At 36.1% G+C, this 25,611-nt stretch overlaps 1 protein-coding gene and 1 long non-coding RNA gene across 3 annotated transcripts in view; both read left to right on the top strand.

Moving 5' to 3' along the window:
* DARS (aspartyl-tRNA synthetase) overlaps positions 1-25,611 on the top strand; it is a 102,522-nt gene that overhangs the window by 60,797 nt on the left and 16,114 nt on the right. For both annotated transcript variants that reach the window (XM_011937737.1, XM_011937734.1), the window contains 9 exons: positions 8-67; positions 8,761-8,872; positions 10,059-10,193; positions 12,383-12,530; positions 17,131-17,277; positions 19,088-19,130; positions 21,043-21,123; positions 22,115-22,226; positions 22,404-22,475. In XM_011937737.1, coding sequence (XP_011793127.1) covers positions 8-67; positions 8,761-8,872; positions 10,059-10,193; positions 12,383-12,530; positions 17,131-17,277; positions 19,088-19,130; positions 21,043-21,123; positions 22,115-22,226; positions 22,404-22,475 — 910 coding nt within the window. The remainder of the gene's footprint in view (positions 1-7; positions 68-8,760; positions 8,873-10,058; positions 10,194-12,382; positions 12,531-17,130; positions 17,278-19,087; positions 19,131-21,042; positions 21,124-22,114; positions 22,227-22,403; positions 22,476-25,611) is intronic.
* Positions 2,502-4,177, top strand: LOC105508800. Its single transcript, XR_001001335.1, has 2 exons — positions 2,502-4,074; positions 4,107-4,177. It is a non-coding gene; the product is annotated as an uncharacterized LOC105508800 (long non-coding RNA).

Below are 25,611 nucleotides of genomic sequence, written 5' to 3'. Positions count from 1 at the left end.
TTTTTAGGAAGGAAGAGCTACTGTTAACCAGGATACAAGATTAGACAACAGAGTCATTGATCTTAGGGTATGCCTAATTTATTTATTAAGTGAAGCAATTAGGCCGCAATTGAGAGGGGCAGGGATACCATACCTGTCTCAGGCTTATAAAGCTAATGGTATTTGCCTGACTGTAAGTATGATAATACAGGAAACAATTTACTCTTCTGACTGACCTTCCCCTAAAAAGAACTGCAGGCAACAGGAACAGTTAAATACTAGTTAACAGGATATTGACTTGCTTTGTTTTAAAATGACAGATGAATTTGAAGCCAGTAAATGATCTTGCTTCCAGGTGGTATCTTTTTTAGACAAGTTATTCAGGAAGTAGAAACATAACCATTAATATCACTACAAAGTTATGAAAAATATTACATGCACATTTTAGATCGACCAGGTGGAGATGAGTAATTAATGCTTCAATCCTTTGAGTTTGATTGGAGCACCAAATTAAAAATACACAAGCAGTTGGCCCTAGTGGTTTATACAGTAGTCTCATGGGTCTCCTGTTTCCCTTTCTGGTTTGGTTGCAAGTGAAAGAGAGTTTAGTGGTTTCATCATTATTGTAGTAAAACCATTGCATCTTTCTTTCTTAATATTTTGACCACATCTTCCTTTTTTACTTAAATATTCTACCTCAAGCTCAAATTTTTTGTCACCTTAAGAGTTCTTCTTGGCTCTTCTACCATCATGTAAGTCTACCCTTATTATTTACTCATGTTATTCCTAATTATTTGCCTTTTGTCTTTTACCTTTTCCATTTTAATTTGTATAGAAAAAGCAAGCAGTAATCCAAAGTCCTCTTGATACTACCTGGAAACCTCAGATTTTCCATGTGTGTCGGCCCCAGGAGTGAGACATCATTCTGTATTTATTTGTCCTTGCTAGTTGTTCACACAGGTTATTATTGGTTTGTGCCTCTGGAAGTTGGCCTGAGGAGTTTTTGGGTTTTGGGTTGTTTTGTTTTGTTTAAATTCATTGCCACCATTGAAAAAATGGGTTTTCACATTAAAATCTGGATGACACTTCTTAGAAAGAGGAGAATCTGGCACATGAGCTAGCATGCTAGATGGGACAGATACAGGTTTCTTACACTATCTTTTGCTTTGCCCTGCACCACCCAGCAAATATCATTTATTTCATTCATTCATGTTATTTGGCCCTTGCAAGCATTCACATATTTAACACTTACTTTGACTTTACATTTTGGGAGACATTGTGTACATTATTAGTCACTTTAAGGTTTTAAGCACCTTAGATTCCTTCTAAACTACTGTCTTGGTTGGGTGCAGTGGCTCACACCTGTAATCCCAACAGTTTGGGAGCCTGAGGTGGGAAGAATGCTTGAGCGCAGGAGTTTGAAACCACCCTGGGCAACATGGCGAGACCCCTGTCTCCTCAAAAAAGTTAAAAATTAGCCAAGTATGTTGGCATGCATCCATGGTCCCAGCTACTCAAGTGGCTGAAGCAAGAGGATTGCTTGAGCCCAGGAGGTGGAGTCTGCAGTGAGCTGTGTTTGTACCACTGCACTCCAGCCTGGGCAACAGAGTAAGATCCTGTCTCAACAAATAAAAAATAAACTACTATCTAATTTAGTCCCCAACTAGTTCTTTTCATAGACTCTCAGCAAAGTCAAGGGTTAAAGAATTTGGAAATAAAAGGCAAAATTGCCATTCTTCTTCTATGATACAAATGTTCCGAGATATATCCTCCTTTAGGTTCTAGTGTAGCCTAACTTTTTTCTCATATATGAATTGTTTTCTCTCTGAACTTTCCAGGCAGGTGCCCTGATTAAAACTACTTCACTTTCCAACCCCCAAGAAGGTTAAAGCAATTTTCATTCCTAGAAAAGTGAATTAAAATGTCTTTGGCACCCTTTTCGTACATAGCACTCACATAGCTCATATTCCGGATTGGCACGGCAAATTAGCTTCGTCCTCATAGGTTAGCAGGTTGTTAGGAAGGTTTTCTGGGAACCTATTCAAGAGAGTTCCCTTTAGATCAGAATTGTTCCCTTTATATCACCTCACTCTTAGGTACAGGTGAAGGTTGTCCTAGGAGTAAATGTTAGTCTTCCCTCTTGAGAATCATTGTTTAAGTACTTTTCCCAAATATGAATGGATTACTTTAGTTGGTTCAAAATTACAGTCTATTTCTTTATCTAGACCCCCTATACTACAGCTAGTCTACAGAATATTTATTATGTTCATATTACAGGTTTCTTATCCTGTGGAATATATATTGGTCACCTTCAAAGAACACATCATTTTGTTGGGGAGATAAGACTAGTAGTGTGAGGTCTCCTTAATAGGGATGCCCTCCCTTGGGTTGCCAGGTAAGCATAGAAACTGAGCCATCTTTAAAGGTGAATCATCAGCTCTTTTTTGCTACTTGGTTTCACATGCCAAGGGAATAGACAATTCAGGACTCATGGCCAACCTAACCCTTGAGACCCCATGGCTTTCCTAAAGTTCCCTTCGTTTGCTAATACACCACATTATTCTTAGTGCTACCTCTGAAATCACACTATGAAATAGCTCCTACTATGTAATTCTGTAACATTTTTTTCCTGAATGTTTAGGTATATTTTGGCATGCAGGGATTAAGAAAATAGCTATCTGAGCATATATTTTATTGTTCACCAATGAACCCTACTTTGACCCTGTGGGTTAATGAATGAAAAGTATCTGCTATTAGGGTGTGGTTTCATCTTATCAATTATATATTTTTGTTTTGAAATTGGTCACCTTTGTCTTCAACATTCTTTTCTCTTGGACAGACTGTTAATCCCTTCAGTCAAGGCAAGTACATGAGTTAAGGGGTTAACAGTCTGTCCAAGAGAAAAGAATTACATTCATGGCAAATGCCCCCAGTCAGTCACAACATACCACATACATATTATTCTTGATAAGCTTAAAGTAGCCACACAGCACTCAGGGCAGCCTCCACTAACTGAATGGAAATAAGCCTATTTGCCATATCTCCCTGAAACTTTCTGTTAACAAAGCCACAAAACTCTGAAACAAAGAAAAATTAGAAAATATCAAGAGCCCATCTTCTAACACATCGCCTAGCTCATTACTTTCAATACATATTTTCCAAACTAAAAATTAAAATCTCAACTCTTTAAGAGAAGTTTTTTACTTTTGTAATATAAGAGATTATCTTGGCAATATAGTTTTGATGCCAATATATTGAAACTTATATTACATTTCAGTGGTTTTGCAGTGTTTTCCCAAGTGTGGTAGCTTTACCACCGGAGGTACACAGTGATTTCTGGGTGTTAAACAGATGAACGTTTTTTATTTTAATAGCTATACAATGTAACCAGCAAATAAAACCATGTTTTCATGGATATTATTGCTTGGAATTAAGTTTTAAAACCTGGTTTAAAGAAAAATATCAAGTGAGAGATACCCAGTAGACAGAAATGATAGTAGAAGGCAAAAGGCAAGTTTAAGAAATGCTGGTTTGTGTCAGCAGTGGACAGAAAATTGGGAACTCGGGGCTGCCATGAAAATGATAGGTGTTTGATCACCACAGCTATAGGAGTTCTTTGAAAGTAGATCTGGATAGTCTGAAATACTCAAGGGAAGTATCCTCAGGGATGTCGTAACTGTTGACCTCAAGACCAATGCATCAATTAGAAAAATATTTTAAGGGTGCTCAGCACTGCTGTGTATCACAGGATGCCTCCATAGGACATACATACTTGATCTGCTAGCGTTTTTGTCATACATTAGAATGAATGGGTATGTGTTGGAATGTTTTGACACAGAGTTAACCTGAACACATACAACTGGAATTCCCCTGTTACAGTAATATAATAGCAATTGCAGACAGTTTGGATTCTTTCTCACAGAGATTACTTTTGTTTGAGTAGAAATTCTATGTAATTCTGGCCAGCGCAGCGGATCACTTGAGGTCAGGAATTCAAGACCAGCCTGGCCAACATGGTGAAACCCCATTTCTGCTTAAAATACAAAAATTAGCCGGGCATGGTGGCGGACACCTGTAATCCCAGCTACTCGGGAGGCTGAGGCAGAAGAATCGCCTGAACCCAGGAGGCAGAGGTTGCGGTGATCCAAGATCACACCATTGCACTCCAGGCTGGGTGACAAGAAAGAAATTCCGTCTCAAAAAAAGAAAAGAAGGAAAAAGAAATTCTGCATAAATCAGGCCAGGTGCAGTGGCGCATGCCTGTAATCCCAGCACTTTGGGAGGCTGAGGCAGGTGGATCACTTGAGGTCAGGAGTTCAAGACCAGCCTGGCCAACATGGTGAAACCCCATCTCTACTAAAAATACAAAAAATTAGCCAGGCAGTGCCTGTAGTCCCAGCTACTCAGGAAGCTGAGGCAGGAGAATCACTTGAACCCAGGAGTCAGAGGTTGCAGTTAGCTGAAATCACACTACTGCACTCCAGGCTGGGCAACAGGGTAAGCCTCTGTCTCAAAAAAAAAAAAAAAAAAAAAAGAGTCTACGTAAATCTGATTTTTAAAAATAATAGTTCTCTTTGGAATTAAATCAGATACCAGTTTAGAAATGTCTTTCCCACTGTGTTTTCTACTCTCTCTCCTGACCCCTAGTCCAGCTTCACGGTAGTGTCTCTGTAACCTGATAAACCATAAACAGGGATTCTCTGCAGCCATTAAAAGCAAAAGATGTAGTGGGTGTAGTTTAGTTGATAACTTAAATAGGTATTTTTAAAAGCTACAAGTCTCATACAGCATGGAAGTAATTTGTTGTGAGAATTGTAAGGAGCTAAATACTATTACAGATTGCTTTATAAAGTTTGGGTTTGTTTGCATTTTTGTCTTCTATTGGAATTCTTTCGCCCAGCACACCCTTACTTCTCTCCATGTACCTGCCTCTCTTCTCCACAAAAGATATAATTTTGCTTTCTAGTGCTATGAGGACCTCAGGGAAAAGAATTCTATAAATGCAGAATATTTTTTCCCCTTATTTCAGATATTTTGCATAATACAGAATAGCAGTGTTTTAATTTTAATAACCATACTTTTGGGAAGTTTGCTATAGAATTTAAAAATAACTATTTTTATGTAAGGAATGTCAGGCTTTTTTAGAACTAAAGTTCAAGGACTGGGTTTTTCATTTTGTTTTTCTAAAAGTAATTTTTTTTAAGTGTAGAAAAATTAGTTTCCTGCTTTCTGTTTAGTTTGTCTTCTACCTCATGCCCTCTGTAATCACCATTATCATCTAACACCTAGCCCAGTGCCAGGAGGCATATAATAAATATTTGTTTAATGAGTGAGGAGGAAGTATTATTTTTTCACATATTATGGTATCATTAATGTATTTATTTGACCCAAAACAATTTTTAGATTTAAACATTAAGGAAACTAATATTATTAGTATGGTTTATAACTTAAATGATAAAGCCTTTTTCCTGTTCATTTATGTATCTTAAGGTAAGGGTAAGTATAGTAATGATAAATTAAATATTTCAGGTATTTGTACATTCCTTGTCAATTGAAAATAAGGTTGTTATATATTTGCACTGAAATTAACATATGTTGCTTTCACTTTATGTACAATATTTTAGAAGCATTTAATTTGAGATAGATTTAATACATAATTAACCTATTAAACATACTTTTATTTTGTTACATACACTCTGTAATCTTACTGATAAGTTGGGTCATTGTTGATTTTTACCTTAACCAGCAAATTCTTATACTCGTGTAGAGGTCAGTTGTAGTAATCAATATGTAATAGGGAAACAGCTTGAAAATGAGTCTATAAAAAATTGATTTTGTTTCTCTTTAGATGTGCTGCACCCAAAGTGTCTTGTTTTGACCAGGAAAAGAAAAAATACTGTTACCATTTCTTATTTTAACTATGTTGTGTTGTTCTCTCATGTAATGATAATGCTTTTTGAAGGAGGAATAAATGTAGAAAGATGACCCAGGAGTACGTACAAAAAGTTTCTCAGACTCTGATGCAGTCTGCTTAGTACTCTTCCTCTGCTAAATTAACTGTCCAACCTGGGCCTGAGGACAGTATTTTCCTCTGAGCAAAGTTAGAGAGTTTACAGGATACTAATCTTACTTCTTTGTCTTGTTCCAGCCAGCAGAGATAGCTAGTCTGAATTCGCTCACACAGTGTGATTCTCTTTGCAGTAATGGGTATTCTTGCTAGTAAGATACATAATCAAAATAGTTGAAGATTTATTTTGAAATATTTGTTTTTCTTCCTTGTTATTTACTTTTAAAGAACATCTTATATTTAGTAATTCCTTTTTGTTTAATTCTTTTCCTATCCACCTCTGCTTTGAGTGGTGGTTTTCAAATTAAACCATTTAAAAGCTAGAATCTGCTAGAAAATATTCTCCAGTATGTAAATGCTAGGTGGAAATTAGGATGTATTAGAATTGTCATGTGAATAACTGTGCACTGTCTAATCAAGTAGGTGCCTGTGTTCCTAGCAATTAGCAAGTGCCTTGAAGAAACTAATGAGAAAAAAATTATTTTTCTTATATATGACAGATCCATTTTCCCTATAAATGTTACACATTAACATAGTTGTTTATACAATCAGGGAGTGAAGAATGTTAATGTTACATATTAACATACTTGTTTATACAATCAGGAAGTGAAGAAGTACAGTTTTTTAAAAACCATAATTGGTGAAATTTCTATTCATATTAAATAATCTATGACAACCAGTTCATAAGTTGAATTTCCACTTAGCAAGATGTCGAAGTGAGTTTAGGCCAGGCGTCGTGGCTCACACCTGTAATCCCAGCACTTTGGGAGGCCGGGCAGATCGCCTGAGGTCAGGGGTTCAAGACCAACCTGGCCAACATGGTGAAACCCAGTCTTTACTAAAAATACAAAAATTAGCTTCGCATGTTGACGGGCACCTATAATCCTAGCTACTCAGGAGGCTGACCCAGGAGGCAGAGGTTGCAGTGAGCCAAGTTTAGTTGAACTAGCTAAGAGGCAAATGGCAATAAAATGTATTCAGTGACCCTCTTAATATATTCTGAAGTGAAATACATCTCTGTACATTTGTCAGTAATAGTGAAGCAGCTTTTTGCTAAATAGATCACTAGGTTTTTGAAAGCAGAAGATTATGCCATTTGTTTTGATTGGATGAACCAAATGTTTCACTAAACCATATAATGTGAAAAAAAACGCAAGTCTTTTTCTGTAGTTTAAATGTAGACATCTTGAAAATGAATAAGTAAATAATCTAATAAATTATAAAGACCTTTTAGATGGTTTTCATTGTTTTATGAGAAACTGATTTGTAACTTTGAATGTAAGTTATAAAATAATGTTACTTAAATATGACCACTTTACATGAATGTTTTTATCTGATCTGCAGAAATTCAAGGTTATTTCAATATTATTCTTTAGAGTGAAAGAAATATAATCATTCCATCTTTAACAGTGTTTTCACAGGGTGCTACTGTGTAAATGCAGAAGGGGTGAGCCCTTTGGTATGGGAGAAGTAATTGAAATTCTTGTAATGAGACTAAGAAGACAACTTCTTCACCTAACTCAGTTATTCACAGCTAACTTAGTGGTTTGAGGTCACATGTTTTACTAAACACCTATCTAGCCATAGGATAGCTATTTTTAAAAAATATAATAAGCCAAGACCTAAAGATAAGAAGTCACTTCTTTTGACCAGAGTTACTAAAAATACAAAATTAGCAGGGCGTGGTGGCTAATTTTGTAAAAGTTAAAGTAGAGATAATCACCTCTAGAGCTTCCTGGTCACCATCACAACTGATTGAGGCTAAAAGTAAATTAGAAGGACCAGAGAAACTGAAAAAGAAACAAGAGAAAGAGAGAAAATAGAAACAGGTGACTGTGCTGGACAGTTGGAGTACTATATTATGTACCACATTGGAAGTCAGTGTCATGGGATGCCGTCCCCTTTTATTGTATTTTTTTTTAATTTCTTAATCTAATTGAACAAATACACAAGTATGTGCAATTGTATTGTTGTAATGGTTAAAATAAAAATACATGGTTTTTATTCATTTATTGTCAAATACCAAAATCTTACTTAGAACATTAATATGCTACACAAACATTGCTATGTCTCACTTTATGGGTGGCCTTTAAAAAAAGCAATAAGACCATTCACAAGTAAGTTTCACTACACTAATTGTTAAGAAATATTTTTCTTTTATGGAATTCCTACAAATTAAAACATTTGCTCACTAAGCATTTCTGGTGAAATACCTTTATATGATCATATACAATCATTATATTCCAGCATGTCTTTTTACCTTGTATTTATTTGTGTCATTTTGTCCTCTCCCCAATTACTAGAATTTAAAAACGTTGAAAGCAAGAATTGTGGCCGGGTGCGGTGGTTCACGCCTGTAATCCCAGCACTTTGGGAGGCCGAGGCGGGCGAATCACAAGGTCAGGAGATGGAGACCATCCTGGCTAACATGGTGAAACCCCGCTTCTACTAAAAATACAAAAGATTAGCCAGGCGTGGTGGTGGATGCCTGTGGTCCCAGCTACTCGGGAGGCTGAGGCAGGAGAATGGCGTGAGCCCGGGAGGCGGAGCTTGCAGTGAGCCGAGACCGCACCACTGCACGCCAGCCTGGGCGACAGTGAGACTCCATAAAAAAAAAAGCAAGAATTGTTAGGTTTCCACAGTGCATAGCCCACAGAGTTAGTGCTTAGTAATTAAGTGTGTCAATTTAATTAGATTGTATTACTGCCTTCTAGACATCAACTAGTCAGGCAGTCTTCCGTCTCCAGTCTGGCATCTGCCATCTCTTCCGAGAAACTTTAATTAACAAAGGTTTTGTGGAAATCCAAACTCCTAAAATTATTTCAGGTAAGCTTCAAAATATTTCTCTTAATTTTTAAAAATAAATTTGCTGTCGCCAGAGTTGCTTTATATTAATAAAATTTTTAACTTGAGAATCTGAGTGTCCATTAGGGTTTATTGCCATGAGACTACTATTTTGAAGACCATCTTACATAGCAACAATCATATATCACCAACATTAATAAGTACATTTTCTTATTCCAAGAGTCATTTTGTGATAATGATTGTAAAGTGAGGCAGTAACACACAAAGCAAGATTCTTGTTACAGAAGTTACACCAGGAACTACTTCATTATATAGATTTCTTTTGAAATTAGTATTGCAGTTTTGTTTTGTATAAACTACGTTGTAAAATCAGTAAATACTAATGATGGGAAAATTTCCTTCTTTTTTTTTTTTTTTTTTTTTTTTGAGACGGAGTTTCGCTCTTGTTGCCCGGGCTGGAGTGCAGTGTTGTGAATTTGGCTCACCGCAACCTCCCAGGTTCAAGCAACTCTCCTGCCTCAGCCTCCCAAGTAGCTGGGATTATAGCCATGCGCCACCACGCCCTGCTAATTTTGTATTTTTAGTAGAGACAGGGTTTCTCCATGTTGGTCAGGCTGGTCTCGAACTCCCAACCTGAGGTCGTTCGTCTCGGCCTCCCAGAGTGCTGGGATTACAGATGTGAGCCACTGCACTTGGCTAATTCTTATTCTTGTATGAGAATCTTGTCTTAATCATTTTACCCTTTTTAGATTTGTTTAACACGAGAAAGTGTGTTACAAATGGCATTTTGTTACAAATTCAGAATTGAACATTGTATTCTTAATAATTAGAAAAATGATTATTCCAGCTGCTGGGGAAATTTTTTTAAAAAGGGAAAAATGTTGAAGAATATCTTTTTTCATTTAAAAAAAAAAAATTTTTACAGCTCCAAAGGGGCTTTAATAGTTTTGAAATTGATGCAGAAAGGGAGCATATATATCCACAGAAGTGAAGTAAAAGCATAGCCAAAGAAGTAAATCTGGTTTAAATATAAACTATTTAGAATCACATAGAAGAAGACATACATAGACTATGATTTAGCCACAGTTCTTCATTTTCCAGTTTTTCTTAAAGTGAACTACCTGAGTATAAACTTTTTAACTAGAAGTTTGCATTGATAAGCTTACAATTGATTATAATAATGTAAATATAAATGTTTACATTTCAGCTGCCAGTGAAGGAGGAGCCAATGTTTTTACTGTGTCATATTTTAAAAATAATGCATACCTGGCTCAGTCCCCACAGCTATATAAGCAAATGTGCATTTGTGCTGATTTTGAGAAGGTTTTCTGTATTGGACCAGGTAAGATTTTGGCAGTTATGTTTTATCCAATTTCATTAATTGTGCAGTAGTTACAATGTTAGAAATACATTTTACTTATATAATGTACAGACACTTTGAAAGCTTAAATTATTTTATCTGCTGACTACACAAATGTTAGACTTTGAGGTAGAGATGATAATATATTTGGGTAGACATTTTCCAAAAAAAAATAATAATAATATGGCCAATAGTACTTTAAACAGTTGAGTATCGTTCCATGTGAATGCAGTTGTAAGCATTATGTATTCTTACAGAAGAATGCTGAAGAAAATTTTTATCTTGAGAATATATCATTGTAAAAAGCATTTTTTTGAAAATATACACCATCTGAAATATACCTAAGTATATATTTTAATATACCTACATGCAGTTAGAAGAGAATTAGCTCCCATTTGGACTCTTTTCAGCTCCCCATCAGCACTAAAGAGCAGGTAGTTGCAGTGGCCAAAGTAATATATGTTTTTGTCCTTTATAACTTCTTACTCTTGTAAGTTTACAGTGTACCTCTGTCTAATTTGCTATCAATTTTATTCCAGAGCTATTCTGTTTCACTATTTTGTTTGTATTGTCCTTACTATTGGTGATGTGCTGATGTCCATTAGAAACTACTAACAAATATATATATTTAATAAATTATATTAATATGTTTTTAAGAAATGTTTGCTAAAAGTCAAGCACAGGTACATAATCGTGGCAGTTTCTTTTTTGGAGCTAATTATAAGTGAAAAGCCAGTTTTACTTTATTCTTTAAAACTTACCAAGTTATTTTATATATCTTTTTTGATAGCTTAATAAAAATTAAATACCTGCTAATAGAGAAACTAGCAAGATCATTAAGGATCTTAATTTTCTGAATTTATTAACTAGTTACTTGTTGAACACCTGCTGCTTATATAACCTTGTGCTAGGTACCATGTACATAAAAGAAGAACCAGCCAGCACTTCTCAAATGTTAATATGCACACAGATTACCTGAGATCTTGTTAAAATACAGATTCTGATCAGTAGATCTGGGGAGAGGCCTGAGATTCTGCAGTTCTCACAAGTTCCTGGGTATTGTTGATGCTGCTCATTTCCCAACCATGCTTTGAGTGATAAGGGAATCAACATTGTAGCCTGCTCCCAAGACTGAGTAAGACATGCATGTGTATCACAGCCATAGGGAATAATCAAATAATTTTCACAATGAATAATCAGATTGTCCTATACAATCAGCAAATGGGTGTTAATTATGTAGTATAAATAGTAAGTATAAAAAGAGAGAAAACAGAGTGTGCTAGAGTCACCATAAAAGAAAATTCAAACTGAGATATGCTTTAAGGACAGAGTAGGATATGTAGACAACAGAGATGGCGTTCTAGACAGGAAGCAGAGTAAGTAAAGAGCAAGAACTGCACAAGAAAACAAAATAAGACAAGTTAGTATTAAGAAGTGAGAAATACAGGTTAGGATTAACTTATGAAAGCATAAAGGTTTTAGGGTTTTTTTTGTCATTTTATGTCTTACTGCAGTAGTCATTTGGGAACCACTGTAAGTTTCTGAGCAAGAATGTGTTATAGGAATATTAGTGATGTGAAGGATGAGTCGAGCTAGAGTCAGGAAGACCAGGCAGGAGGAAAAGGCACTGAGGATATTAAGTCTGGACTGGATATTAGCTGGACTGAGCTAGTGGCTCGTAATATCCTCAGTGCCTTTTCCTCCTGTCCAGTCTTCCTGACTGTAGCTCGACTCATCTTTCACATCACTAATATTCCTGTAAATGACTACTGTAGTTAAATGGAATATGTATGTTACTTTATTTGTAGAGTTTCACTTAGTTTGAGTCAGGTTTTAATAAAATTGAGAAGAACTCACTGTCTTGGTCATAATCGAATATATTTTTAAATATTGAGAAGACACCTCAGGATCTTGCATTCCCCCAGGGTTCTCATGAACCTCTCTTATTAATTTACATTTGGTACGGCTTTTATTGCATGACCATAGGAGTTTGTAATGAACTTGCTGTCCAAGAGAATACGCAAACAGGTGGTTTATCAGAGGTCCTTCCAGCCCTGTAATATGAGAATAATGCCACTGAAATCCTACTAAGTACAGTTTTGTATTTAAATCCCAATTTATCCAAAATTGAAAACCGTATTTGCTGTTTATTTCTTTTATTAAATTCACAGTATTCAGAGCAGAAGACTCTAATACCCATAGACATCTAACTGAGTTTGTTGGTTTGGACATTGAAATGGCTTTTAATTACCATTACCACGAAGTTATGGAAGAAATTGCTGACACCATGGTACAAATATTCAAAGGACTTCAAGAAAGGTAAAAAGTATTTTATACACCTAGATAGACTTAATTTCAAATCAGTTTGGGCTCTTTAAAAAAAAATTCTTCAATTTAAACATGCAAACTAAGTTTCTATGAACATATATATAAAGATTTATCAGTTAGATGATCCATTTAATTGGTTGGAAAAATCCATACTCAGAATACTGCTTCTGGATTCAAATCATTTGGGGGCTCAACTAATTAACCTCTATTTTGCTGGTAAATTTACCACATTGTGAACAGTCCAACTGTATTTTATTGTTGTCCTTGTTTCCTTTATACTGACATCCCGAATATCTCAAGAAATACAGCATATGTTACTTTTAATAGTTTATTATTTGGGAAATAGTATGAGGGTAATGCTTAAGAGGTTGGATTCAGCAACATCCAGATAGCCTGAGTTCAAATTCCAGCTCTGCTGCTTCTCTGTGTGGGCCTTGTGCAGATTATTTAACTCTGTGCCTCAGTTTCCTCAGCCATTAAGTGGAAATAGCATTATTACCCACCTCAGAGGTAAAAAGTTCCTTCAGTCAACTGAATCTGTCGACATGTAAATTAAGTCTGGTCAAATATGGTTAATTCTTAAATCAATTTATATTTACATTGAGTGCTCAGTAAAGATTAGAAACTAGTAGACTGAAGGGATGTTTAAACCTATTTGGATCTGATGAATTAACATTTACAGAAATATTAGATGTGTTCTAGATGTTCAGAAAATTGAATTATGTAGAATGTCCATTTAGCTACACCCTCAAAACTGGCAAAGAGCTCTTCCCTTTAAAGGTCATTGAAAGTTGTTTACTTATGATGATGTTTAACATGGGGAAAATAGGAAAAGAAAATAGAAGTGAGTCAAGTTGATTAAGAAAGTCTCTATTTGGCCGGGCACTGTGGCTCAAGCCTGTAATCCCAGCACTTTGGGAGGCCGAGACGGGCGGATCACGAGGTCAGGAGATCAAGACCATCCTGGCTAACCCGGTGAAACCCCGTCTCTACTAAAAAATACAAAAAACTAGCTGGGCGAGGTGGCGGGCGCCTGTAGTCCCAGCTACTCGGGAGGCTGAGGCAGGAGAATGGCGTAAACCTGAGCTGAGATCCGGCCACTGCACTCCAGCCTGGGCCACAGAGCGAGACTCCGTCTCAAAAAAAAAAAAAAAAGAAAGTCTCTATTTTTCCCTCTTTCTGTATTCGTGACTGTATTTCAAGTATTAGGTAAGCTATAATAGTCTAAGCTGGCATTTTAATAACTGACAAAGGATCATATTAAAAATTTTTATTTGAAGGCCAGCGATTTATTCCATATTGATGTATTTGATATGTTTCATTGGTATTTTAAAAGAGTTCAAAAATACAAATTTTATTTACTACATTGCAAGGCTAATGAGTAAGTTTAAGAATGTAGAAATTGGCCGGGCGCGGTGGCTCAAGCCTGTAATCCCAGCACTTTGGGAGGCCGAGACGGGCGGATCACGAGGTCAGGAGATCGAGACCATCCTGGCTAACACGGTGAAATCCCGTCTCTACTAAAAAAATACAAAAAACTAGCCGGGCGAGGTGGCGGGCGTCTGTAGTCCCAGCTACTCGGGAGGCTGAGGCAGGAGAATGGCGTAAACCCGGGAGGCGGAGCTTGCAGTGAGCTGAGATCTGGCCACTGCACTCCAGCCCGGGCGACAGAGCTAGACTCCGTTTCAAAAAAAAAAAAAAAAAGAATGTAGAAATTGGCCAGGCACGGTGGCTCATGCCTGTAATCCCAGCACTTTGGGAGGCTGAGTCGGGCGAATCACTTGAGGTCAGAAGTTCAAGACCGACCTGGCCAACTTAGAGAAACCCCATCTCTGCTAAAAATACAAAGATTAGCCGCGCATGGTGGCATGCACCTGTAATCCCAGCTTTGGAAGACTGAGGCAGGGGAATCGTTTGAACCCAGGAGGCGGAGGTGCAGTGAGCTGAGATCACACCACTGCACTCTAGCCTGAGCAACAGAGCAAGACTCCGTCTCAAAAAAAAAATAGAATGTAGAAATTAACTACTGATCTTATTTAAGAATACTGTAGCGTAAGTGCCAATATTTCCAGGCATTCTCTGCAGATCTGTGCCTTTGATGGCTAATTAATTGCAGACAGCCTTTTTCTTTTTATATCTTTGTTCTCTAAAACATTTTGATGCAGTTTATTTCAATCAATTTTCAATGGTTCATGGAACAACTGATAACATTTTCCTTATAAGACGAAATATACTTTAGAACTACACTGAAGGAACACACACAGCTTTTCTCATTTTCGGTTCACATTTATAATTCAAGAAAGTTTCAGAAACTCATTTTTTTAAAATACTGATACCTTCTCTATTAAATAATAGAGTTTGACATTTCCACTTTGATTTTTATAACAACAGACCAAGCATGAATTTGGGTCCTTGAGATTAATCAAATCTCTACTTACAAATTGGACTCAAACGCCATTATTGCTGAACTTTTTCAGTAGAGTTAAGGTGGCAATTTGAAAATAAAAGCCTTCTTTGTATGTTCTTCAAGTCATTTAGGAATTTTAAATTTTGGTGTCACCGGTTTATTGGATTATCTGGCCTGTGTCATATTCCTCTCATGTTTATCATTAGTATTTACCTCTCATACAAAAATACATACACAAATGTATATGTATTATATTGTATGTATATGTATTGTATATATATCCAAATATGTATATGTGTATAAAATACATATATAAATGTATTTTAAAGTATTGATAGTCATATTTTTGTACTACCATTGGTAGACATGATGAATGGGAGTTGATATATAAAGGAAAGAAAAGCTATGTAAAGATGAATTGGGGGCCAGGCTTGGTGGCTCATGCCTGTAATCCCAGCACTTTTGGAGGCCAAGACGGGCAGATCAGGAGGTTAGGAGTTTGAGACCAGCCTGGCCAGCATGGTGAAACCCCGTCTCTACTAAAAATACAAAAAATTAGCCAGGCATGGTGGCACACGCTAGTTGTCCCAGCTACTCAGGAGGCTGAGGCAGGAGAACTGCTTGAATTGGCAAGATAGCTCCACTGCACTCCAGCCTGGGCAACAGAGTGAGACTCCGTCAAAAAAAATAATAAATAAATAAATAAATAATTATGGGGTCTTTCTAACCCTTCTTATATCAAGATTTTAATAAATCAATGGCTAAGCTTTATTCCCATGAAAGTCTGTAAGACCAATCAAGAAATGATGGTGTTTTAATTTCGAGAATGTAAATTCTAGGCCAGGCGTGGTGTACATCTGTAATCCTAACACTTTGGGAGGCCGAGGCCGGCAGATTGCTTGAGCCTAGGAGTTCAAGACCAGCGTGGACAACATGGTGAAACCCCGTCTCTACAAAAAGTAACAAAAAGTTAGCCGGTCATAGTGGTACATGCCTGTAGTCCCAGCTACTCAGGAGGCTTGAGGTGGGAAGATCGATTGAGCCCAAAAGGCCAAAGTTGTGGTGAGCCAAGATTGCACCTCTGCGCTCCAGCCTGAGCAACAGAGTGGAACCCTGTCTCAGAAATAAAAAAAATAAAAGTAGAATGTAAATTCTAGGTAAAGAATTCTATATATAAAATACAAACGTACTTTTTTCTGTATACAGAATATAAACATACTTTTTTCAAGTCTGTTAATTACGAAAAACTTTCAAACACCTACAAAAGGATATGCAATAGTCTAATGAGCCCCCATGAACTCACCAACCAGTTTCAGTCCTTGTCAACCTGTGGCCAATTTTGTTTACCCATTTCCCTCATTCACTATTATTTTGAAGCAAATCCGAACCTTTTTGTTTTTTGAGACGGAGTCTTGCTCTGTCAACCCAGGCTGGAGGGCAGTGGCAAGATCTTAGCTCACTGCAACCTCCACCTCTTAGGCTCAAATGATTCTCCTGCCTCAGCCTCCTAACCATGCCCAGATAATTTTTGTAGTTTGAGTAGAGATGGGGGTTTCACCATGTTGGCCAGGCTGGTCTTGAACTCCTGACCTCAGGTGATCCACCTCCCAAAGTGCTGGGATTACAGGTGTGAGCCACTGCACCTGGCCAAAAATAAACTTTCTAAATCTCAGTAAAATACCATCTTCCATAGCAGAAATTCAGCTCAGGGCAGTAAACATTGTCTTGTACCTTCTATATATATAGGGTAAGCATTGTACTGTAGAGATTATCAAAATGGGAAATTGGCACTTCTCTGAACATACAGTGTAATATGGATGCGGGAAGATAAGACAAATACTCATTAATTTGGTCTTCCTCAGTGATAAAAAGAATTGTTAAAGAATTAAAAAGTCAGATTTTTGTACTGCTTTATAAAATGGGCATTTTATGTTTCTAACTATATTAACTGAGTTATAAAGAAAATTTTTAATCCTTTGATGTTACTGTGGTTACAAAAACATGAGATTGAAAAATGGTGTTAAATATTTTAAGTATTTAAATTTCATTCTTTAATAATTTGATCATGCTTTTCCTGATGTATATACTGATTCAAAGATTGATTTTTGTATATTGCCACAGTGACCTCTTGTGGAGGAAACATTTATCTCACACATTTTCTTAACTAAATCATTCTGCAAATAGGTTTCAGACTGAAATTCAAACGGTGAATAAACAGTTCCCATGTGAGCCATTCAAATTTTTGGAGCCAACTCTAAGACTAGAATATTGTGAAGCATTGGCTATGCTTAGAGAAGCTGGAGTCGAAATGGGAGATGAAGACGATCTGAGGTTTGTCTTTGTGATTTTTTTTTTTTTTTACTTTAAGTTCCAGGATCCATGTGCAGAACATGCAGGTTTGTTACATAGGAACACATGTGCCATGGTGGTTGGCTGCACCTATTGACCCGTCCTCCAAGTTGTCTTTGTGATTTTTAAAACCTTAGTAATTTGGTTTAAGGTAAAAGAGAATGAAAATATTAATAAATTATTTTTTTCACCTGATACACTTATATTTTATTAACTTTGGTATACAGTATGATGCTGTTTTATATAATGTGTGATCTGAAATAAAAATGTTTACTATGGTTTGCTTAAGTTTTCATAATTTTGTTTATAAACACCATTTTCCATTATTTTCCCCTCATGTTTGTAACTCTTTAAAGAGTATAGGGAGTTTTGCCTGTGATTTTATCTTCTAATATGTTACTTCTCTTTCCAAATTAGTGGTATTAGAGAAAGTAGAGAGCAGTCTAAATCCGTCCCCACACAGGATCGGGGTATAAACTGTTAACATCCAAAAGTTATAAAAGTCAATATTGTTTATATAGTATCATACATACCATATTATATACTATTTGGTATAGAGTGGGTATTTGTTTTCTCTTCTGCCCTCTGGTCCCTTATGACAGACTTTTACCCACAACCCTCTCCTACAACCTGGAAAGAATAACCCTCCCAGTATCCCTGGTATTCAGAGTATAATCTAAATTCAGATCATGTAACTTAAAATTTTGAAACAAATTATGTCGTTTAATAAAGATTGAGGCTGGGCATGTTGGCTCGCGCCTGTAATCACAGTACTTTGAGAGGCCTAGGTGGGAGGATCATTTGAGGCCAGGATTTCGGGACCAGCCTGGACAACACAGATCCTGTCTCTACAAAAAAATTTAAAATTTAGCTGAACGTGGTGGCACACACCTGTAGTCCCAGCTACTCTGGAGGCTGAGGCAATTGGGTCACTTGTGCCCAGGAGTATCAAGGCTGTAGTAACCCACGATCATGCCTGGGTGATAGAGTGAAACCCTGTCTGTAAAAAATAAACAAAACATGTAAAGGTTGAAAATTTCTATCTACTTTTATTTTATTCAAGACTTCCTTGAATGATTCCTTTAAACCATCACAATACTTACGTATTTTTGGAGGGAAAGGAAATGATTATTGTCACTTTTTAGGGTTTTTCAAAAAACAATTCACCCAAAACCATTTATTTTTGTTCAACAAAAAAATATATATATATGGCTTTGAACATTGCCTCCATTGCTAGATGATATTTTAAGGCAAAATAAAAATCCTACAAGCTTGAGTAGTATTTTTTTAAGTATTTTAGAAATTGTTTTTACATAGGAAACTAAAGTAACTACCTCTTGGCTATAGAAATGTAACATGTTCATATAAACACTATTTTAAAACCTTGGATAATACTAATTTTTATTTCATAAACCATTGATAAAGAGTACCAAAAAGGGAAGACTATTTCATGGCAAGACAAGCCCATATTAGTGTAGCGAACTTTTATTATGTGTAATTATAGGAAATTATTTCATCCATGATATTTCTGAATCGATGAATTGCTAAATTCTGTTTATTGCTTTAATTAAATATTTGAACAGCATCTACTAAGCGCTGAGTCACTCTGCCAAGGTATACTTATAAGTGATTTTCAATAGGACTTGCCTTTTAAGAAAAGAGCAGAATAGACAACTGCGTATTTTGGCCAAATTTTGTAATCCCTTGAGAAACTCAAATAGAAGAAGTTGCTTATTAACGTTTTTAAGTTGCCGTTTCATCTTCAAACACTGATTTCGCGTTTCTTTTTCAGTACGCCAAATGAAAAGCTGTTGGGTCACTTGGTAAAGGAAAAGGTAGGACTCTTGTATATGCTGGATTTCTTTTTCTAATTCTGAAATGTCTCTTGGGACTAAAAACAGTTGCAGAGGGGACTGAGCTTCCCAGAATAGTGTGACTCTGGAATAAATAAAAACTTAAGAGGGACGTTAAAAAATTTTTTTTCTTAGAAAAATGAGAAATATTCAGACAGCCTGCCTTTCTCCCAGATGATTTGATTAACTCAGTATTTAATATTTCTACGAAGTTGTTCTGAGGTGTCTCTAAAAGTGATAGTTAGAATGTCGGATTAGTTAGAAATGACCTCCAAGTTACTTGAAATTATTTAGATTTGATCTTCCCTGTGTACCCCTGCTGTTTCATGAGACTTAAAGATGAATGAGCTTCCTCTCTGCCTCTTATGTAATAGCTACTTTCCAATCTCATTTTCTAAAACCGAGACTCCAAAGAGGATAAAAGCTAAGCTTAGTGTGATCTTTTTAAGAATGTTAAGATACTGGTATAATGAAAAGGAAAATTAGTCCTTGAGCTCCTCCTACTGGTTGCACTTGAAACTGTTAAACTAGAGAACTGATATTTCTGAAGCCATACAATATTCAGTTTATACTTTTAAAATGCTGTTTCAGCAGAGCCAATTTCAGTTTGCCAGCTGTTAACATCCTCTTCTCAAGTTTTATCAAAAATGTTGAAAGTCAAAAACGGTTAAAATGTAATTTTTTTTTTTTTTGAGACAGAGTTTCGCTCTTATTGCCCAGGCTGGAGTGCAATGGCACTATCTCGGCTCACTGCAACCTCCACCCACTGGGTTCAAGCAATTCTCCTGCCTCAGCCTCCCAAATAGCTGAGATTACAGGCGCCCACCACCATACCCAGCTAATTTTTTGTATTTAGAGACGGGGTTTCACCATGTTGGCCAGGCTGGTCTCGAACTCCTGACCTCAGGTGATCCACCTACTTCGGCCTCCCAAAATTCTAGGATTACAGGCATGAGCCACCGCACCCGACCCTGAAATGTAATTTATTTCTTTTTAATTAAATCTAGGTCACATAGTAAGCATTCTCTAAAAAAAGTTGTAATTTCAAGTTAATGTCATTTATTTCTTTCAGTTGCAGCATTCATTTGAAGAAAACTACCAAAATCTCATGTATATATCTAGATAAAAATTTAAATTGTTGGGAAGATAATCCATGTTTTTCAATGATGAATATTATAAATTATGTCAAATCTCCCAAAATAATTCATAGACTTAATATAGTTTCTATAACAACCAAAAGGATTTCAGATAATTTTTTTTTCATTATAAAATGCATCAGAATGACTAGATGAACTAGAATAACAAAGAAAAAAGTAAAAATCAAAGATGTTTATCAAAGCATAATTTAGAATGGGGGAGAAATTAGAAAGGGATTACATGTTCAAAAAAAAAAAAAACAGGAAAAAAATGAATATTTAAACCATAAGCCTGGCACAGGGGCTCATGCCTGTAATTCTAGCACTTTGAGAGGCCAACATAGGAGGATCACTTGAGGCCAGGAGTTCAAGACCAGCCTGGGCAAACACAGCGGGATTGCATCTCTACAAAAAATTTTAAACATTAGCCAGGTTCCTGTTTAAGCCATGATCGCATCATGCACTCCAGCCTAAGCAACAGAGCAAGACCCCATCTCTTTAAAAAAAAAAAAAAATTTTTTTTTGAGAACTATGAATAATAAGCAATGCCTAAAAATTAGATATTGCAGGAATTTATGACACCATGGCAAAATGCTATATGATAAAAATGTTACCTGAAAAAAAGCAAGATATTCATTGTATATACAATATAATTAATTATGAAGAACCAAAGTTTTTGTGTAAAAAAGTTAATTACCAAAATGTTAGCCATTTTACTTTTTAAAAATGTATTTTAATTGCATTTATTCTTTTTATAGTATGATACAGATTTTTATATTCTTGATAAATATCCATTGGCTGTAAGACCTTTCTATACGATGCCTGACCCAAGAAATCCCGTAAGTAATTCGGTTTTAAGTAACCCATTTGGGGGCAGAAGGGAAATTTTATTGTCACTGTCAGATTGCATAATGGGAATAATGGTTTTCATTAATAATTTGCAGTTTTGATAGACATACGTATTACCACTGATGTCTGTCACCACTGGTCAAAATGATATTGTAAAATTTGAATATTCTAGAAAATTAATTTTTTAAATCTATGTTAAAATCATTATCCTTGGTCATTTTTCTGAAGATTAATGAGGCAGCAAGACTATGTAAATTACAAACGGTACTACTAGATTTGCATACTTTAGCAAATCATCCTGTCATTGACCTTAAACTGGGAATTCACATTGTATCCTGGGAGTTAATAATCTAAATAATGTCTTATGGTCTTTTACCATTTTTCCATTGCAGTGGTTTCTAAACTTTACCGTGCATCAGAATCACTTGGAGGGCTTTTTAAAACATCGATTGCTGGGGCCCACCCAGAATTTCTCATTAGTTGCTCTGGAATGGGAGCCTGATCATTTTGCTGGCCCCACTCCAGACCAACTAACAAATTTCTGGTAATACTGAAGCTACTGGTCCAGGAATCACACTTTGAGAACCACTGGTTTATTGAAAGACAGGGGATTAAAGTAAAAATAATAATAAAGACTCACACCTATTAACTTGCAGTTCCAGAAGTCAACCCAAAATCATATCATGCTTAAAAACATCTCAGATGATAAAGTGAAATAAGGATCAGCACTGCTTCTTAAAAATTAGATGCGGCGCTCTGATTTGTTATTGGGGGGTATGGGAGGAGAGCACAAAATCTGATATAAACAAAGAAAAAGTTATTCAGCCCTCAGTAGTTTAATTCTACTTTAGAGAACAAGGTTACATTGTTAATTATAGGAAAAAATGAACTTGCTTTTCATGCAGCAGAGATTTTTTTCTGTATGTGTGTAATTGAAATAGGATAGTAGTCACTTGAAGAGTGGTGTTTTTTCTCTTGCAGAAACAGTCCAACTCTTACGATATGTTCATGAGAGGAGAAGAAATATTGTCAGGAGCTCAAAGAATACATGATCCTCAGCTGCTAACAGAGAGAGCTTTACATCATGGAATTGGTAAACAACTTAAAATAATTTAAGAGAGTGTATTTTCTGAAAATAATACATTGTAAACATTTAAAAGACTTCTCGGTCTTTTTAAAAAGTCTCCATTGAACAGTAATTGCTTTTGTGATTTTTTAAGATAAATAAGATGATAAATTACATTTTGTTTTGTTTTGTGTCTTTTTGTAGATTTGGAGAAAATCAAGGCTTACATTGATTCCTTCCGCTATGGAGCTCCTCCTCATGCTGGTGGAGGCATTGGTAATATTCTGTTATTGCTTACAAATAAATTTGTAAGTTCTAAGTATAATACAAATTTGAATTACAAGAATTTTTAAAAGTCAATTATGACGTAAGTGAAAATTTGCTTTCCAAGAAACAAAATGAACAGCTAACTTGTGTGTTTTAAAATATTATTGTCATAAAGTTCTAGCCATTTTTTTTCTCTTAAGAGTCTTTAGAAGCCAAATGCCTTGTAAGTGGAGTACCCTGTTTTCTCTCTTGCTACTGTGAGTTCATTCACATTAGCACAAATTAAAACTCTACCTTAAAATAGCTCAAAGAGCTGCTAAGTGTTTTTATTGAGATGTAGCACTTGATTGACTTTAAGAACACTTCTACAGTATATGTAAGGGACTGCTCTGCAATTTAAAATCAGTAAATATTTAACTCATCTTTGGATGTCCAAATCAAACATTCTTAAAAATTTTGCATATATAGTTTTATTGAAGTTTTTGTTGTTTGTTTTGGGGTTTTTTGGAAAATACAATATATACTTACAAAATTTTCAAATTAAAATTGGTAGAGGGACAGTCTTTTTCAATAGATGGTACAGAGAAAACTAATGTCCATTTGCAGAAGATTGAAATTAGACACTTAACTAACATCATATACAAAAATAAACTCAAAATGGATCAAAGGCCTAAATGTAAAACCTATATTTAAATTGCCAATAGGCATATGGAAAAAAATGCTCGACATCACTAAACATTAGGGAAATATAAATTAAAACCTCAGTGAGATAACCATCTCACACCTGTGGCTGTTAGCCCAAAGATAATGGATAATTGTTGGTGAGGATGTGGAGAAAGGGGAATCCGTATTTGTAAATAGTTGACGAGAATGTAAAATTGGTACAGCTGTTAGGAAAAACAGGATGAAGATTCTTCTAAACGTTACAATGAGAATTACCATATGATTCAGTAATTCCTTATCTGGTCTTATATACCAAGGGAAATAAAATCAGTATGTTGAAGAGATTTGTGCACTCTCATGTTCAATGCAGCATTATTTACAATAGCCAAGATATAGAAATGACCTTAGTGTCCATCAGTGGATGAATGGATAAAGAAAGTATAGTATAGATTGAGTATCCCTTACCCAAAATGCTTGGGACCAGAAGCATGTCTGATTTTGGATTTTTTTTCAGATTTTATAATATTTGCATTGTACTTACTGTTAAACATGCCAAATCTAGAAATCTGAAATGCTCCAGTGAGCATTTTTGTTTTTTTTTGTTTGTGTTTTTGAGTATCATGTTGGCATTCAAAAAGTCTCAGATTTTGAAGTATTTTGGATTTTCATATTAGGAATACTCAACCTATTTTATCTCTACAATGAAATAACACTCTGCCTTTAAAAAGAAGGAAATCCTGTCATTTGTAGCAATGTGGATTAACCTAGAGGACATCATGCTAAACAAATTAGCAAATCAGACACAGAAAGACAAGTACTGCATGATCTCACATACGTATGGTACCTGTTAAAAGTTGAACCCATAGACAAAGAGTAGAATGGTTGTTGGAATGGGGAGAAGTTGGTCTAAGGGTATGAAGATTGAATTAGGATGATTAAGTTCTGGAGATCCATTGTTCTACATTGTGACTGCAGGTAATAATGTATGCTTGAAAATTGCTAAAAGAGTAGATTTTAAATGTTCTTTCCTTGGCCGGGCGTGGTGGCTCAAGCCTGTAATCCCAGCACTTTGGGAGGCCGAGGCGGGTGGATCACGAGGTCAGGAGATCAAGACCATCCTGGCTAACATGGTGAAACTCCGTCTCTACTAAAAATACAAAAAAATAGCCGGGCGAGGTGGCGGGTGCCTGTAGTTCCAGCTACTGGAAGGCTGAGGCGGGAGAATGGCGTGAACCCGGGAGGCGGAGCTTGCAGTGAGCCGAGATTGCACCATTGCATTCCAGCCTGGGCGACACAGCGAGACTCCATCTCCAAAAATAAAAATAAAAAATAAATGTTCTTTCCACAAAAAATATAGGTATGCAAGATGATAGATAAGTTAATCAGCTTGATGTAATCATTTCACAGTGTATCAGAGTGTCACATTGTACACTGTAAATACATACAATTTTTGTCAATTGTAACTCAATAAAGCTGGGCAAAATTTTAAAAATAAATAGCACTAGTTAAGGTCATTACATATGGTTTTTTGTTGTCTTGTTTTTTTAAGTTTCGGGATACATGTGCAGGATGTGCAGGTTTGTTACATAGGTAAAAGTGTGCCATAGGGGCTTGCTGCATCTGTCAACCCATCACCTATGTATTAAGCCCCACATGCATCGCTCTTTTTCCTAATGCTCTCCCCCACCCCACCCTCCCAACAGGCCCCAGTGTGTGTGTTGTTCCCCTCCCTGTGTCCATGTGTTCTCATTGTTCAGCTCCCACTTATAAGTGAGAACATGTGGTGTTTGGTTTTCTGTTCCTGCGTTAGTTTGCTGAGGATAATGGCTTCAGCTTCATCCATGTCCCTGCAAAGGACATGATCTCACTCCTTTTTGTGGCTGCATAGTATTCCATGGTATATATGTACTACGTTTTCTTTATCCAGTCTATCATTGGGCATTTGGGTTGATCCCATGTCTTTGCTATTGTGAATAGTGCTGCAATGAACATACACGTGCATGTACCTTTCTTATTCAGAATCCACAAAGAACTCAAACAAATTTACAAGAAAAAAAGCAAAACAACCCCATTAAAAAGTAGGCAAAGGACATGAACAGACATTTCTCAAAAGAAGACATTTATGCAGTCAACAAACATGAAGAAAAGCTCAACATCACTGATCATTAGAGAAATGCAAATCAAAACCACAATGAGATACTATCTCACACCAGTTAGAATGGCGATTATTAAAAAGTCAAGAAACAACAAATGCTGACAAGGTTGCAGAGAAATAGGAATGCTTTTACACTGTTAGTGGGAATTTAAATTAATCCAACCATTGTGGAAGACAGTATGGCGATTCCTCAAAGATTTAGAACTGGAAATACCATGTGACCCAGCAGTCCCATTCCTCTGGATGTAAACGTGATTTTTTTTAAGAGTTGTAGAGATGGTCCGGGCGCGGTGGCTCAAGCCTGTAATCCCAGCACTTTGGGAGGCC

This window comes from Colobus angolensis, unplaced genomic scaffold, assembly GCF_000951035.1.
Source record: "Colobus angolensis palliatus isolate OR3802 unplaced genomic scaffold, Cang.pa_1.0 Scaffold168, whole genome shotgun sequence".
NCBI lineage: Eukaryota > Metazoa > Chordata > Mammalia > Primates > Cercopithecidae > Colobus > Colobus angolensis.
This window is presented reverse-complemented; position numbering and strand designations above follow the sequence as displayed.